Source organism: Haliotis rufescens, unplaced genomic scaffold (assembly GCF_023055435.1).
Source record: "Haliotis rufescens isolate VD_foot unplaced genomic scaffold, xgHalRufe1.0.p SCAF_29, whole genome shotgun sequence".
NCBI lineage: Eukaryota > Metazoa > Mollusca > Gastropoda > Lepetellida > Haliotidae > Haliotis > Haliotis rufescens.
In genome coordinates, this window is record NW_025963990.1 from 3,101,756 (window position 1) to 3,117,623 (window position 15,868).

Below are 15,868 nucleotides of genomic sequence, written 5' to 3' on the forward strand. Positions count from 1 at the left end.
CACATCGGAACATGCGGAATTATACAGTATGATTGAACACATTTAACTGTGTCTTTAGGATATTTTTAGATGCAAGACATATGTAATCAATCAAAATTATTTCTGAGGGATTCTTTGACGAAGAACTTGAAATCATACGCGCATCTTGATTGGTTTGTCGTATTTTCGCACATAACATTCATCGATAGGGGGACGAGTCTTCTTGCAGGTTACGGAAAGGGGCGAATCGTGACGAATGCATGTCAGTAATTGTAGTTGGTAGTTTGCTCGTAAACTGTAGAAGGAAAGGTCTGTTGAGTTGTAGTGTTTGTTTTCTATACACACTAGTGAGTGAGTGAGTGATCAGATCGGGTTCTCGCTGCCGCTAAACAAAGATCTGAGGACATCCCATTACGGGTCACGCCAGAACGACCTTTCGCGAACTTTGACCGACCACTGAAACGACTAACAACGACCAATCAGAAAGCAGCTTTCTCGAGCTGTACGACACTCGTTTCAACCTGGCGACTTACATTTCAGACTACGCTTGAAAAATATAATGACACAGTTCTCTATTAAATTTTTGAAATCTGAACAAACGAACATTCCGGAATGTCTAATGTATGGTTGCGATTGTATGGCAGTGCTCCCAACGCCTCTTCCGTTCAAATGTTTATCCCACGGAAGCGAGAGAAAGACGCTAATTTTGACGGAATCAGTAGTAGGGGCCATAACTGTCGTTCGGAATACACCGTGTTAACGTTTTTGAGGTTGCATTATTAGAAAACACATTCCGACTGTCATTTTCATGATCTGGTAAGGGACGCTCTGATTGGTTGAATGAAAGGTCGTTCTGACGTGACCCGTAATGGGATGTCCTCAGAATCTTTGTTTAGTGATAGCGAGAACTAAGATCTGATTTTAATGAGATACTGTTTTACGCCGCTTTTAGCAATATTTCATTTCAATACACCAATAATGTGCTTCACACATTGTAACCGTGTGGAGAATCGAACCCGGTCTTCGGCGTGACGAGTGAACGTTTTAACTTCTAGGTTACCCCAGCAAGACCATACCAAGAACAGTTTGTAAATATAGATTTTTGTGTATACCAAGGAAGTTTGAAGCTGTTTGCAATGCAACCAGTTTGTTTATTTTTATACCTTACTGAGAGCAGACTGTTGTATGATAATTAATTATGAAACGTACACCAGTTTATATTTAGGAAGCTTAAATACCATATTTAGACTGTGTTGTTAGTTTGTTTGACTATTATTTCATACCCCAGTTCATCAACTCGCTATGAGCTTGAATATTGCTGAGTGTGGCGTCAAGCGACAAACAAAACAAAGAAAATAATTCGTTTTTAAAGATTTGGTTGGACGACATACATCAAAATGAGTGAGTTGGGTTTAACGCGCTTTTAACAGTATTCCAGTTATATCGCGGCGTGTCAGCTTTATGTGGGAGGAAAGCCCGAAGTGATGCAGGCCTCAGACGTTTACCACTTCGGTGAAACTCACGGGCACGGGTATGGTGCTAACAAACCTAGAAACATAATCGGGGCGAACCGGGATTCGAACCCACAATCATAGGTTTCTGGCGTGCCCAAGGGACGCAACTCTGCACAGCGATTCGCGGCACCTTAGACGACTGGGCCACCCGTGCCCCCACATATATCAAGACGTTTGAGTAATATATTATCTCACGTGTGCCGAAAATAGATGTATGTGTGCTTATGTCGGGTGTGGTTGTGGGTGGGTGGGTGGGTTATAAGGAGAAGAAAATCCGCCGCTGTCAGTAATTAAATACCATCTTATGTGTAATCACTTGTAATAAATACGAATTTAAGCAAGTAAGGTCAGTTGTAGAAACGTTCCGTGAAGTTTCCGGGTTAGAACTGGTCTTCAGCAACCCATGCTTGTCGTAGATGGATGCTCATGATGTCAATCACTGGATTATCTGGTCCAGCCTCGATTATTTACAGACTGCCGTCACGTAGCTGGGATATTACTGGGTGCGGCGTTAACAACAAACAAACAGTTGTAGAAACACTTGCTAGTAGATGAAGTACATATTATTGATTGCAACGAATTGCACTCTACATAGATGGGTGAATAATGGTTTAGCAGTGTTCTAACCATATGCGGGCGGTCGGGTAGCCTAGTGGTTAAAGCGTTCCCGGGTTCGATTCCCGACATGGGTACACTGTGTGAAGCCCATTTCAGGTGTCCCCCGCCGTGATATTGCTGGAATATTGCTAAAAGCGGCGTAAAACCATACTCACTCACTCACTCACTCTAGCGGTTAAAGCGTTCGCTCGTCACGCCGAAGACCCGGGTTCGATTCCCGACATGGGTACAATGTGTGAAGCCCATTTCTGGTGTCCCCCGCCGTGATATTGCTGGAATATTACTCTGAATATAAGCGGCGTAAAACCATACTAACTCACTCTAACCATATCACGGCAAGACACCACGAATATGTTCCATCGTCAACATATGGGGAATCGAAGCCGGGTCTCACACACCAAGCAAACACTTTAAATACAAACAACCTTTTGTCTCTAAAAACTCCAGGGGGCACGGGTGGTTCAGTCGTCTAAGGCGCCGCGATTCGCTGTGCAGAGTTGCGTCCCTTGGGCACGCCAGGAACCTATGATTGTGAGTTCGAATCCCGGTTCGCCCCGATTATGTTTCTAGGTTTGTCAGCACCATACCCGTGCTCGTGGGTTTCACGAAGTGGTAAACGTCTGAGACCTGCATCACTTCGGGCTTTCCTCCCACATTAAGCTGACACGCCGCGATATAACTGGAATACTGTTAAAAGCGGCATTAAACCCAACTCACTCACTCACCCACTCACTCTAAAAACTCCACGTCCATTCGCCCAACGTCAAGACATACCACAACATGCATACACCCGGTACCCCCCTTGACAGACGTGTCCTATATGTGCAAGCTTGTTCACCAAGTAGGTCACTAAGAATACAGACATGCCTATCATGCTGTGTACTCGACAACAAGCATTGAGAAACTTTAAATATTGCCTGCGTGAAAGGCATTACGACCTGAGGCCCTATAACATACGTAAACAAACCTTGCAACGCCGACACCACTGCGTTAGTAGTCGGCAGGTTTACTACTGAGAAATTCATTCCAACGAAGCTGTGCGCCTGGGTACTAATTATGTTGTCTCGAAGGTAGGTAGATGTACATACTGTTTTTTACTTCATTTTTAGCTTATCTTTACTTCTTTGCCGCGTTATAAACCGGTTGGGATTCAGGCAAAGAATGTAGGTCCCCAGCAACCTATGTCGGGCTAAAGAGACGAAGTGGTGATTAGAATAGGTCTTCAGCTACCCATGCTTGCCGTAAAAGGCGGCTATGTTTATCGTAAAAGGCGTCTAACGGGATCGAGTGGTCAGGCTCGCTGACTTGGTTGATATGCATGTCATCGATCCAATTGCGTGGATCGATGCTGATGATATTAATCACCGGATTGTCTGGTCCAGACTCGATTATTTACAGACATTCAGTGTATACATTGGGATGAATGTTGCTGTCTTTGCATAATGGTAACAGGCAACTATGCTTGTCGTAAAAGGCGACTAACATGATCGAATGGTCGCTGACTTGGTTGATGCATGTCATCGATCCCAATTGCGTGGATCGATGCTCTTGATATTAATCACCGGATTGTCTGGTCCAGACTCGATTATTTACAGACCGCCGTCATAAAGCTGGAATACTGCTAAGTGCGGCTTTAAACAACCAACAAACAAACCAACATAAGAGAGGACCAAATGGATCGGTGACCTGGTTGATGGTGTGTCATCGTACCCCGACGGCGTGGGTCGTTGCTCACAATATCGACCACTGGTTTGTCTAGTCCAGACTCGATTAGTTACAAGCCACCGCCATGTAGCCGGAATATTGCCGAGTGAGTGAGTGAGTGAGTGAGTGAGAGGTGGGTGGGTGGGGGTGTGTGTGAGTACATGAGTGAGTGATTTTGTTACACACACTGATAAGTATTTCAGTTATATCATGGCTGAAGTAGACCTTAGACGTAAAACAGTTTTGTGAAACCTACAAGCACGGGTAGACTTCTGACAGACCAAGTATAATAAAAACGGCTATTTCGGTGATGTGGTAGATATGTTTTTTACTAAGGAAACATAACCAGGGCACACCTACGCTTTACGGTAGCGCCCAAGTGAAGCAATCTGCTCAGTGAAATACGGCGCTTAGGAGACAGTGACCCTTCATTATCCTTGAGGGGGCACGGATGGCCCAGTCGTCTAAGGCGCCGCGATTCGCTCTGCAGAGTTGCGTCCCTTAGGCACGCCAGAAACCTATGATTGTGGGTTCGAATCCCGGTTCGCCCCGATTATGTTTCTAGGTTTGTCAGCACCCTACCCGTGCTCGTGGGTTTCACCGAAGTGGTAAACGTCTGAGACCTGCATCACTTCTGGCTTTCCTCCCACATTAAGCTGACACGCCGTGATATGACTGGAATACTTTTAAAAACGGCGTTAAACCCAACTCACTCACTCACTCATTATCCTTGAAGACATAACCCTTCCTTTAACACACGTTAAAGATGAAATACATCCAATGAAGGTGAGCTTCTGTACCTGTTCCACCTTCATCATAGAGGGCGGTGGGGTAGCCTCGTGGTTAAAGCATTCACCCGTCACACCGGCCGGGGTTCGAATCCCAATGTGGGCTGATGTGTAACGCCCGTTTGTAGTGTCCTCAGTCGTGATATTGCTGGAATATTGCTAAAAGCGATTAACAAATTCTCCGATAATGTCCTAACGGACATCACACGATACAACTTTATACTACTTCCTCTACTGAACGTGACCATGCTTGCCGTAAATGCGACGATGCTTGCCGTAAGAAGCGACAAATGGGTTGCTGAAGGCGTATTTTATAACCTGGATCTTCACGGGTCCTTTCAGATTCAGGAACGCCATACTTCCTGTTGGAGGAATTCATTTGTGAATGACTCAAAGTAACACCGTATATGACGCATAGAAAGCGTACATGTATACAGACTGAAAAACGTACCCGAATGGAAACTGTTAACAGGAAATAATGACTCATTAATTACTTCATGGATTTAAACTCTAAAATATTTGTTTGCTTGACATGTTGACAAGTGTTTGCTATATCAACAGAAAACAATGCTGTACACAAAATCTATATTGAAATAAGGACCAGATGCCATATTTAATTCAAATCCTTAAAGTGGTTTCGTCTAAATACGATTTCTAACCTTGAGAGAAATGAAGTAGGTACTTCTTCCATGGAATATACATGTCTTTTAACAGTACTCTTAGTCAATCGACCCGTGAAGATCCGGGGTAGAATAGGTCAACAACCCATGCTTACCGTAAAAGGCGACTATGCTTGTCGTAAAAGGCGACTAACGGGATCGGGTGGTCAGGCTCGCTGACTTGGTTTATACATGTCATCGGTCCCAATTGCGTGAATCGATGCTCATGATATTAATCACTGGATTGTCTGGTCCAGGCTCGATTACAGACCACCGTCATATAGATGGAATAGTGCTGAGTGCGGCGTTAAACAACAAACAAACCAAATCTTAGTCAATCACTCTTGGGACTCGTTTCATGTAGCGATTATTGCACAGGTTTTGTTGAACGCACATGCATGTACAGAATAAAGTGAATATGGCTTTACGCCGTCTTTAGCAATATACCAGCAATATCTTGGCGATGGACATCAGAAATGGGCTTCGGGCATTTCCTCCTGTGGGAATAAAACCCGGGCCTTCGGCGTGACGGACGAACGCTTAACCACTTGGCTACCCCACCTTCAGTGTATATATTTACGGTCGTCGTAGCGCTAGGATCGTACTGGTAATAATAATAATCATAATAATCATAATCATAATAATAATAATTTATTTTTTAAATAATAATAATAATAATATCATAATCATAATAGCACTCGATTTTCATTATCAGCTCCCTTGGGAGTATACAACCCAAGCTGCCTTGTCAAGCGCTAGAAGGTTAACAGTCACATTTCCATCTCATCCTACCGGGTACCCACTCACTGCTGGGTGAACAGAGGCACATTTCAAACATAGTCACTGGCCTAAGGAGACACCACATTTCCTCCCCTGTGGTGCAGGACAGAAGCCCAAAAGAAACTCTCACGTGTCACGCTGCCTCACGCGGTAACCCAGCAACCACTTTCTGAGACCGACGTTGCTTAACTCGATTTGTGACCTGTGACTTGTGACCTGTGACTTGTGACCTGTGACCTGTGCTCTGTGCTATCCTGTTTTTTTTCCTCCTGCGGCATATTGATATAAAAATCCTTTAAGAAAATGTCAAAACTCTTTGGAATATGGGGACACAAGATTGTATGACAACTATATCTGGTTTTTACTTCCGCGTTTAACAGTAAATCGGTTATGTCAAGGCTTGCCAGTTTGTTATGTTAGGAAGGCCCGGTAGGTTCCGATATTATTATTTACATATTAGAGTTATATAATTTATTTACGAGTCTAACGTCAAATATTTAAATTAAAATCAGATCGTAATTCTCACTACACTGCTAAACAAAGTGTATTGAGGTGTAGCGAGCTCTAAGATCTCATATTGACGAGACTGAATAAATTACGGATATGTCTGACGAAAGACCATAGAAAATGTTCATTTGTGTTTAGAATTGGGTCAAAATATATGTGAGCTTCGTCGCCGTTGCGTTTGTCGTTATACAACTGGTTGCTCAGTGTACCGTTACTCATGTGCAAAGAGGGTTTGAACAGCGACCTTTGATCAGATGATTTGAATGTGTGTCGTGTAGAGTAATACTTCCGCCAAGTGAATGTCGTGGCTATTATTAGAAAATGACTTAAACCTACCCTGGTCATAAAAATAATGCAAAAAACATTATAATAATTACTTTATAATCGTTGACCCTAGCGCGCACAAAAGCTAATGGAAACATTAAAATATTGCCCATCTACGCTGAAACACTCAACGGGTGGCCCAGTCGTCTAAGGCGCCGTGATTCGCTGTGCAGAGTTGCGTCCCTTGGACAAACCAGAAACCTATGATTGTGGGTTCGAATCCCGGTTTCTAGGTTTGTCAGCACCATATCCGTGCTCGTGGGTTTCACCGAAGTGGTAAACGTCTGAGGCCTGCATCACTTCGGGTTTTCCTCCAACATTAAGCTGACACGCCGCGATTTAACTGGAATACTGTTAAAAGCGGCGTTAAACCCAACTCACTCACTCACACAACTGCTAATGGATATTTTAGACATCTTATCTTTGAAAATCAATAAAGTTTTGGTTTTTCTCCGGCACAAAGCTGCAACATTTCAAACATCTCATGTGGTTGCAAATTCATTTTTTACCCCAGTCTTCACAGAACAAATCTATTTTACACATAATTAAACAGCCGCACAATATTTTTTACAAACTGTTGCAGAAATGAGTGATGGTTAATAGACATTCTCAAATTTAACAACAGTACTTTCAATTTTCAATTACAGTAAAGTACGGTTATAACGAACTCAAACGGACTACTTATTTTAGTTCGTTATAACCGTAGTTCGTTATAAGTATATACACAGTATAACTACAGCAAATAGTCGGGACCAAGAAGTAAGTTCGTTATATCCGTCAGTTCGTTATAAGCGTGTTCGTTATAACCGTAGTTTACTGTACATAAAAAACAAAATAGTTTCTTTCGCCTTCATGTTGGGATCGGGAAAAAATATCACCACTGAGGTGACTGGGTTTCAACATAGCAAAAGTTAACTGATTAGTCTCCATAACGTTTAAACTAATACTTATCAAATATATTGTATATATTGTGATTCAGTTATTTAAAAAGTAAAGGGGGGGGGGGGGGGGGGGGGGGGGGGGTCGCATTGAATGCTGTGTAACGCTATATCACGAAGAAGGAGGAGCATGAAAGCGAAACCGAAACGAAAGTCTACTGTTGAACTATTTACCAGCGTTTGAACATACCTTAGAATTTTACTGAGCATTGACAATATACCGATTATGGCTTTGTAGTTTATAATGATGAGATCTGTTTGTTTAACTATTTTCCTCAAACTATTTTTTTTCAAGCTAATACCACCTAAAGGTCACGTTTCTCAATCCCACCCGACTCGCGCAATACTGTAATTGGGTATGTTTGTATTGCGTTTCACGAATGCGTAGCTTGTTTAAATTTTTTTTTTAAATATCAGGCTGATAAAAAGTACAGTACGGTGCGCATACTTAGCCAAAAAAAACAACCCAAAAGAAATAAAGGCCAATTGGCGTTCTGTTTTGTGATACTGCTGCCTATATATATATTTTTTAAGAACAACTGTTAATTGTGAAATATTTTAACTACAAAGTAATGAATATATATCTAGATACTTATGTGTATATATATTGCAAAACGTTTAGATCTGTATTAACTTGATTTGGATGTGAGCATTTATTATCACTTGTTTGTTTGATTGCTTTATGCACGTCAACTTCTTATAGATATTTGTCGTGGGGGTTTCCCTGCACCCCTCCCTATGTCCACTACGTTTTGCAGGCGTTCCTCCTGTGATGATGATGATGATAATGATGATGATGATGATGACGATGGTGACGATGACGACGACGATTATGATGATGACGACGACGACGACGACGACGATGATGATGATGATAATGACGATGGTGACGATGACGACGACGATTATGATGATGATGATGATGACGACGATGACGACGACGATTATGATGATGATGATGTTGATGATGATTGCGATGACGATGATGACGACGACGATCATTAAGGTCATGGATTGACTGTTCATTGCAAACAGGTTTTTCTGTGCGGTGTATTTTGGATACCTTTCAACCAGTTTGGGAATCTTCTATTTCGGTTGCTCGTACAGAGCGAACCCGTGAAGATCCGGGGTAGAATAGGTCTTCAGCAACACATGCTTGCCGTAAAAGGCGACTATGCTTGTCGTAAAAGGCGACTAACGGGATCGGGTGGTCAGGCTCGCTGACTTGGTTGATATGCATGTCATCGTATCCCAATTGCGTGAATCGATGCTCATGATATTAATCACTGGATTGTCTGGTCCAGACTCGATTATTTACAGACCGCCGTCATATAGATGGAATATTGCTGAGTGCGGCGTAAAACAACCAACCAACCAACCAACCAAATCGTACAGAGCGTCGTGCTCATCATGACCTGAGGCTGCGTGGTAGCGTGTGTCCCCTTCTTAAAATCATCATGTCTGGACAGTAAATGGAAGTTCGGATGTATTAAATAAAATTAGAGGTGATGCTTAACTTTAGGGGTGTATTAACGTGAGCTAGTCGAGGTAAACATAATCCTTCCTATTGAAGTATCTATACAATGGGATGACGTCACAATTGTATTTTTTCAAAGAGAAGCGGAACCACGAGTTAGTCGAGGTAAATATAACCCTGCTTTTGAAGTATCTAAACAGTAGGCTATTTGATGGGCATTTTCTAGACAATAGGATGACGTCACAATTGTATTTCCTCAGAGAAGAGAAACAACAATGGTCGTTTTGTGCCTTCTATGTTGGCGCCTGTCTTCTATTCGTGATTTTGCGATTGTATGAATATAGGTATTGAACGCATGTTTATGTCAACTTAAAGCTTGTCACATTTTTTTATAGCCCCTTTTAGCTTTCGGAAACTGATATAACACCTGGTTGAAAAGGCGCACGTCACTGCCTATTATGTACAAGATATTTTATACTGCGTGTGCGTTGCCCGTTGTGCATATTTTGCAGTGCTGCCTTTATGAGTTCGTTGTGTGATAACAGTGTGTGAAACCATATGTTATGTAGAGTTGAATAATAATGATTGTTCTTGTTTTGGTAGCATCATTATGTAAAGTATATACTTATAAATGTATTCAAATCATATAATACTGCCTTATCATTTTACAGGAAGCAATATGACATGAGACTAAAATGACATCGCGGAGGTTAGTGTAATAAAAAAACCGCGAATGTGCCATAATATTTGATTTGAATATCGTACATTCTCAGTAAGAAATGGCCTTGTGGGTTGGATGTATGTTCGGGTTGGTCGACACGCTGTTTAGGCCTCAATGTGAGCTCTGCAAACTGATTGGATATTTTCCTTAAATAGATATAAAACCTGTATACTTCTAATTCTCAATCATGGACTTCGTTAAGGACAAGTATGCTACTTATAAACCTATCATGGTGTTGTAACCATCTCCCAGACGACCTTTCTTTTGTAGTAAGACCACTCAGCAGGTTTTACAATTGCTCCTCAGGTTTTACAATTGCTCCCCAGGTTTTACAATTGCAATTGTAAAACCTGGGGAGCAATTTTTAGCAACTTCATCATCTGACAAAGGGTCACCAAAAGGAAACAAAAGTCATCCTCATCTTTTTCTGCAGAATTTTCATCAATTAACTTACTTTGAGTAAGGAAAATATCGTCATCGTCAGACATCCTCTCTTGTCCTACGCGTCCTCGGCTTTTCTGTGCCTACCCGGTTATACAATCATACCATTCCTTCGGTGTCATGGTTTCTCCATTACATAAACGCGAATTCGTGAGTGTAACAAAGGTTATATTTGGGATTACAACTCTCTTTGTAAAGTACAGATTCTAGTACTTTTTGGATTGAGTCCTATCCGGGACTCGAACCCACATTGTCAAGGAAGTGTCATCCCAAATATAACATTTGTTACACAGGCGACTGTGTTTGTCCTAAAAGGCAGCTAACGGGATCGGGTGGTCAGGCTCGCTGACTTGGTTGATACATGCCATCGATCCCAATTGCGTGTATTGATGCTCATGTCAATCACTGGATTGTCTGGTCCAGACTCGATTATTTACAGACCGCCGTCATGTACCCGGAATATTGCTGAGTGCGGCGTTAAACAACAAACAAACAAACATTTGTTACATTTGACCACTATCGTATATTCAAAGAATGAGTGGGTGGTTAATTTAAATAAACGTGTTTCACGTCAGTTATATTTCAAGCAATATCAAGCAATATCAAGCAATATCACATCGACCTCTTGGTGATCGCGATTCAGGCATGCTGATGGCTTATAGCATAAGCCAAAACTTCAGATGCATCGAGATACGATAAAATAATCAGTCATGCAGGTTATATATTGCTAGCGGGAGCGGTGGGGTAGACCTGGGTTCGATTCCCCACATGGGTACAATGTGTGAAGCCCATTTCTGGTGTCTCCCGACGTGATATTGCTGGAATGAGGCATAAGGCTCTCACACACACTCGGCTCCTTTACCTCGGATACAAAACGGGACACACCCTGAAAAGGGAATTATGTAAATTTATCAACGCAGTACTACTGTACAAGTCTTAGAAAATCCCACAAAAGATTCACTCGTTCAAGGCAAATATACTTTTCGTATGTTTTATTCATTGTAGGTATTATTATTATTATTATTATTATTATTATTATACCCCCGTTTACGAGCCTTCCGTCGGCCCATAACTTTTTAACCATGCACCCTAGCTTCATCAAGCTTGCTACACACTTTTACCACAATGAGTACTTGTGCCTTTTGCTAGTTTGAAGATTCTGAACTTTTTAATTTTTGCCGTTTCCATGGACACATTAAGAAAATTAAACTTTTAGGGTGGGTGTTTTGTACGGCCCATATCTTTTTAACTATGCATCCTAGCTTCATCAAGCTTGCTACACACTTTTACCACAATGAGTACTTGTGCCTTTTGCTAGTTTGAAGATTCTGAACTTTTTATTTTTTGCCGTTTCCATGGACACATTAAGAAACTTAACATTTTAGGGTGGAGGTTTCGTACGGCCCCTATCTTTTTAACTATGAATCTTAGCTTCATCAAGCTTGCTACACACTTTTACCACCATGAGTACTTGTGCCTTTTGCTAGTTTGAAGATTCATAAATTTGGGGTAGAGTTTTTGTACGATCCATGTTTACAATATTATGTATCCTAGCTTCAGCAAACTTGCTACATAAACCACTATGATTGCTTTTTATCTTTTATAAGATTCTGAAAGTTTTCTCTTTTGCTGTTTTCATGGAAACATGATGGAATTTAGAAATTTTGATGACTGGTTTTGTATAGCTAATATATTTTCCAAAACTGATTTCACACATGTAGATTATCATAAGTATCTGTGCTTTGTGTTAGTTTGAATTTATGAATTCTTTACCATATCTGTTAAGGCTAGATGGACATTATTAATTTATTGATTTTCTTATATGATATTGTTCCATTTTTTATGTGTTTTTATATCAACAATTTTTGGAACTGGAACTCAATCTTAGTTTTCAAACATTGAAGTTAAAATCAGTTAGAAATGTGTAATATTTCATTAATTTACAAACTATTTACTATTTGTTGTTGACCAGCGGGTATAACGGGGGTATGTGAGCTTGCTCACTTCTTTCTTGTTTTAACAGTACAATAGAAAATATATGGTAAATGTACTATCATGTAATATACGTATATATATACTAGTATTGTGTGATGATAGTACATTTACCATAAATTCCCTTTCATACTGGGGGGTCGGGGTGGGGGTGGGGGTGGCGGTGGCTGTGGCACGGCTGGTCCAGTCGTCTGAGGCGCCGCGATTCGCTGTGCAGAGTTGCGTCCCTTGGACACGCCAGAAAACTATGATTGTGGGTTCGAATCCAGGTTCGCCCCGATTATGTTTCTAGGTTTGTCAGCACTGAAGTGGTAAACGTCTGAGACCTGCATCACTTCGGGCTTTCCTCCCACATTAAGCTGACACGCCTGGAACACTGTTAAAAGCGACGTTAAAACCCAACTCACTCACTCACTCACTCACTCACTCACTCACCCACTTTCATACTGTGTCCATCATTAAACATTTTGTCCCCGGCCGAATTAGCTACATATATTTTTTAAAAAGCAAGACCCCCCTTAAAAATATATCCGACCTATGAATTTACTATGAAAGCTACTGAACGTATGTGTATACAAGGATCGCCTCCGTGGTCTAGTTGTAGAGCGTCCGCCCGCCGGGGTTCGATCCGCGGCCACGTCATACCTAAAGACGTTAAAAGATGGTACTTGTTGTTACCCTGTCTGGCGCTCGGCATTAAGGGGCTAAAACAAGGACTGGTCGGCTCGGAGTCAGTATACTGTGTCTGAGCGGGGTATTCATGTTAAACTGCGGCATGGTATCTCAGTGAGCTAGCACTATAAATCGAAATCAGTCCGGACTAGTACAAGCAGCCACACAAACACACACACGTATACATGCACGTCGCTATAAAAGCGCAAGAATCCTGGACCTCCGTTTATGTAGGTTATGTGACCGCCAGTGTGTCGAACACGAAGTACATTTCCTCACAGAATGTGAATTCTACTCTGATCTACGATATGACTATTCTCATTTGTTTTCTCCAATACATACTTGTCTAAGAAGTTTAACCCCAGAAGACCAATTTATATATGTTATGCAGAATGATAGTCTAGCTATTCCCCTAGCCGCAGTTGCTACTGCTATGTATAAAAGAAGAAAATTTCAACTTGCATTGTAAGTAGTGCACTTCTGATCCACAAGTATCTCACTAAACGATACTAGCATAATCTCTTTATATAAAACTGAGCTATTTTTGATCTCTCGTGTCTCAGAGGCCAACCGGCCGGGTGGTATATTATATATTTTGTCTTGTACTTTGAATGTATGTATTTTATACTGCGTGACACGCAAATAAAATATCTTATCTATCTATCTATCTATCTATCTATCTATCTATCTATCTATCTATCTATCTATCTATATATCTATCTATCTATCGTAAAACCCAATTTCACCTCACCTGTGTATACAACGGGGTATTTAATTCTATAATTATACTTTGGATTAATGCCATGCAGCACATGGCTGTCAGTGATCCGGTCTGTGTAGACCAGTGAAAGTTGAAGTTTAAAGGGGGCGGGGGGTAGGCTTGTAGTTAAAGTGTTCGCTCGTCACGCCGAAGACCCGGGTTCGATTCATGGGTACAATGTGTGAAGCCCATTTTCGGTGTTCCCGACGTGATATTGCTGGAATATTTCAAAAGGCGTCGTAAAACCATACTCACTCACTAAAGTTTACTGAAACAGGCAATTAAAACAAAAAATGTAAGGCGTCAAATCACTTAGAAACACTCAAATCCCAATGTATACTGATAGAAACGAATAAGGAAAAATGTAGGGCTGTTTAAGCTTTATTGTCAGTACATTTGAAATAGCGCGCATACAAATTCATCACGTCAGATTTGAATGTTGAGATGTGTTTGTGTGCATTTTTTTCCAACGCGTGTTTGGTAGACAAGATCAGGAACCCATAAAAGCATATAATTTTACTGTGTCTAAAACTGTGTCTAAAACTAAGTGTTCCCTTAATTATTCCCATCAGTATATATGAACACCCCCATCCCAATTCAAGGAAACTCGGAATCCGCCCTTAACAGTGATATGCTTATAAGCGCTGACGCATGGATGCATTTATGGCGCATTCAAACTTATGAAGTTGAATATATTTGGCAAGTAAAACTATATATTTGAGCTCAATAAACAATATTGGTGTACTTTGCGGTCATATTTGCAGTAGTAGAAAAATATGTTTACATTTTATTCGCTTACTGTTTGTTCAGGCGGTGACGCATTGATGTATCTATGACGTATTCAAACTTTTGTTATCTGTTATTTCTCCGAAAACACCTTAAGTTTTAAGATCAATAATCAATCTTGGTGTATTTTTCTGTCAATATTACAAAATATGTTTACATTTTATTCGCGGTCACTTACTATATTTAACTTTCAACGAGAGTCTGATCAACAATCAAACGACATCGATATTGTGATTTCTACATTTCGAAAGCTATTATTGGGAAGAAAGATGACGATACGTCAGAGAATGACGTCAAAGACGACTCTAAATATAGATGAGACTTTCAAAAAGCGTCTTGCACGCCTTCAGGGTGCCACGCTTCCGTCCCTTTCAAACAAGGGTAGTCCTCGGGCTTTGGGTTATATCTGGTTTATAAGCTAGAATAACTCCCGATTTTGCAATTATTTGGAACGGCTTCATTTATGAAGAAATATTTAGGGGATATATTTCTGGAAGGTTTACAGTAAAAGTACCGGAAATACAGGTGCGACGTTGAAAACGAGGCTCCCCTATTGCTTCAATTCACTTCCGCCTTCAGAGCGAAGACTTTTCCCAATGCATAAGGGTCGTGCAGTGATGTGCATTCGTTGATAACTTTCTGTGACGGTCGACGCCTGACATCATTTCAGGACAGAATGTCTAATCGAAGGTAATGTTTATTTTTTTGTAACATATTAGCGGAGGTTTAGAAACAGAAGTTTGACGTTTTAGGAAATGACTAGTATAACGAACTTACCAGTACATGATAACATACACACCCGTACGGTACAACAACAGATTGTCAGATCGGTGTTTATGTCCTTTTAGTAATGATTTTTGTCAACACATAAACATTAGCGCTCGGTGACATTATTAAGAGACATTACGTCTATGTACATCTTCGATGTTTCTTCATTATTGTTTTCTTTTTTGAGTTGCTAAGTTTTAAAAATATGAATGAGTTCGGTGCATACGTTGCTCGTTTATCAAGATGTGACAGTATTGTTAGTTATGTCACAAATGAGTGAGGGTGCGTTCATATTTAGTTTAATTCCATATGTCTGTTCATGTTACATTAGTTTCTTTTGACAAGTAGAAAGGGAAGTAGTATTTATGACTTGCCCAAAGCAATTTGTTCTATGATTAGTGCACAGTGTCTATGTAAGTCTTACATAGATGCCCTGGTCA

At 40.9% G+C, this 15,868-nt stretch overlaps 1 protein-coding gene across 5 annotated transcripts in view; it reads left to right on the plus strand.

Annotated features, from left to right (window-relative positions):
- Positions 1 to 15,868, plus strand: part of LOC124144404 (tyrosine-protein phosphatase non-receptor type 11-like) — an 81,475-nt gene that overhangs the window by 12,867 nt on the left and 52,740 nt on the right. The window contains exon 1 of one of the 5 annotated variants that reach the window (XM_048402785.1): positions 2,982 to 3,181. The exons of 3 other annotated variants lie outside the window; for them this stretch is intronic. In XM_048402785.1, the coding sequence (XP_048258742.1) occupies positions 3,168 to 3,181 (14 nt within the window). In that variant the 5' untranslated portion in view covers positions 2,982 to 3,167. Of the gene's footprint in view, positions 1 to 2,981; positions 3,182 to 15,197; positions 15,351 to 15,868 lie in introns of those variants that run through there. One more of the 5 variants, XM_048402783.1, reaches the window with a different exon arrangement.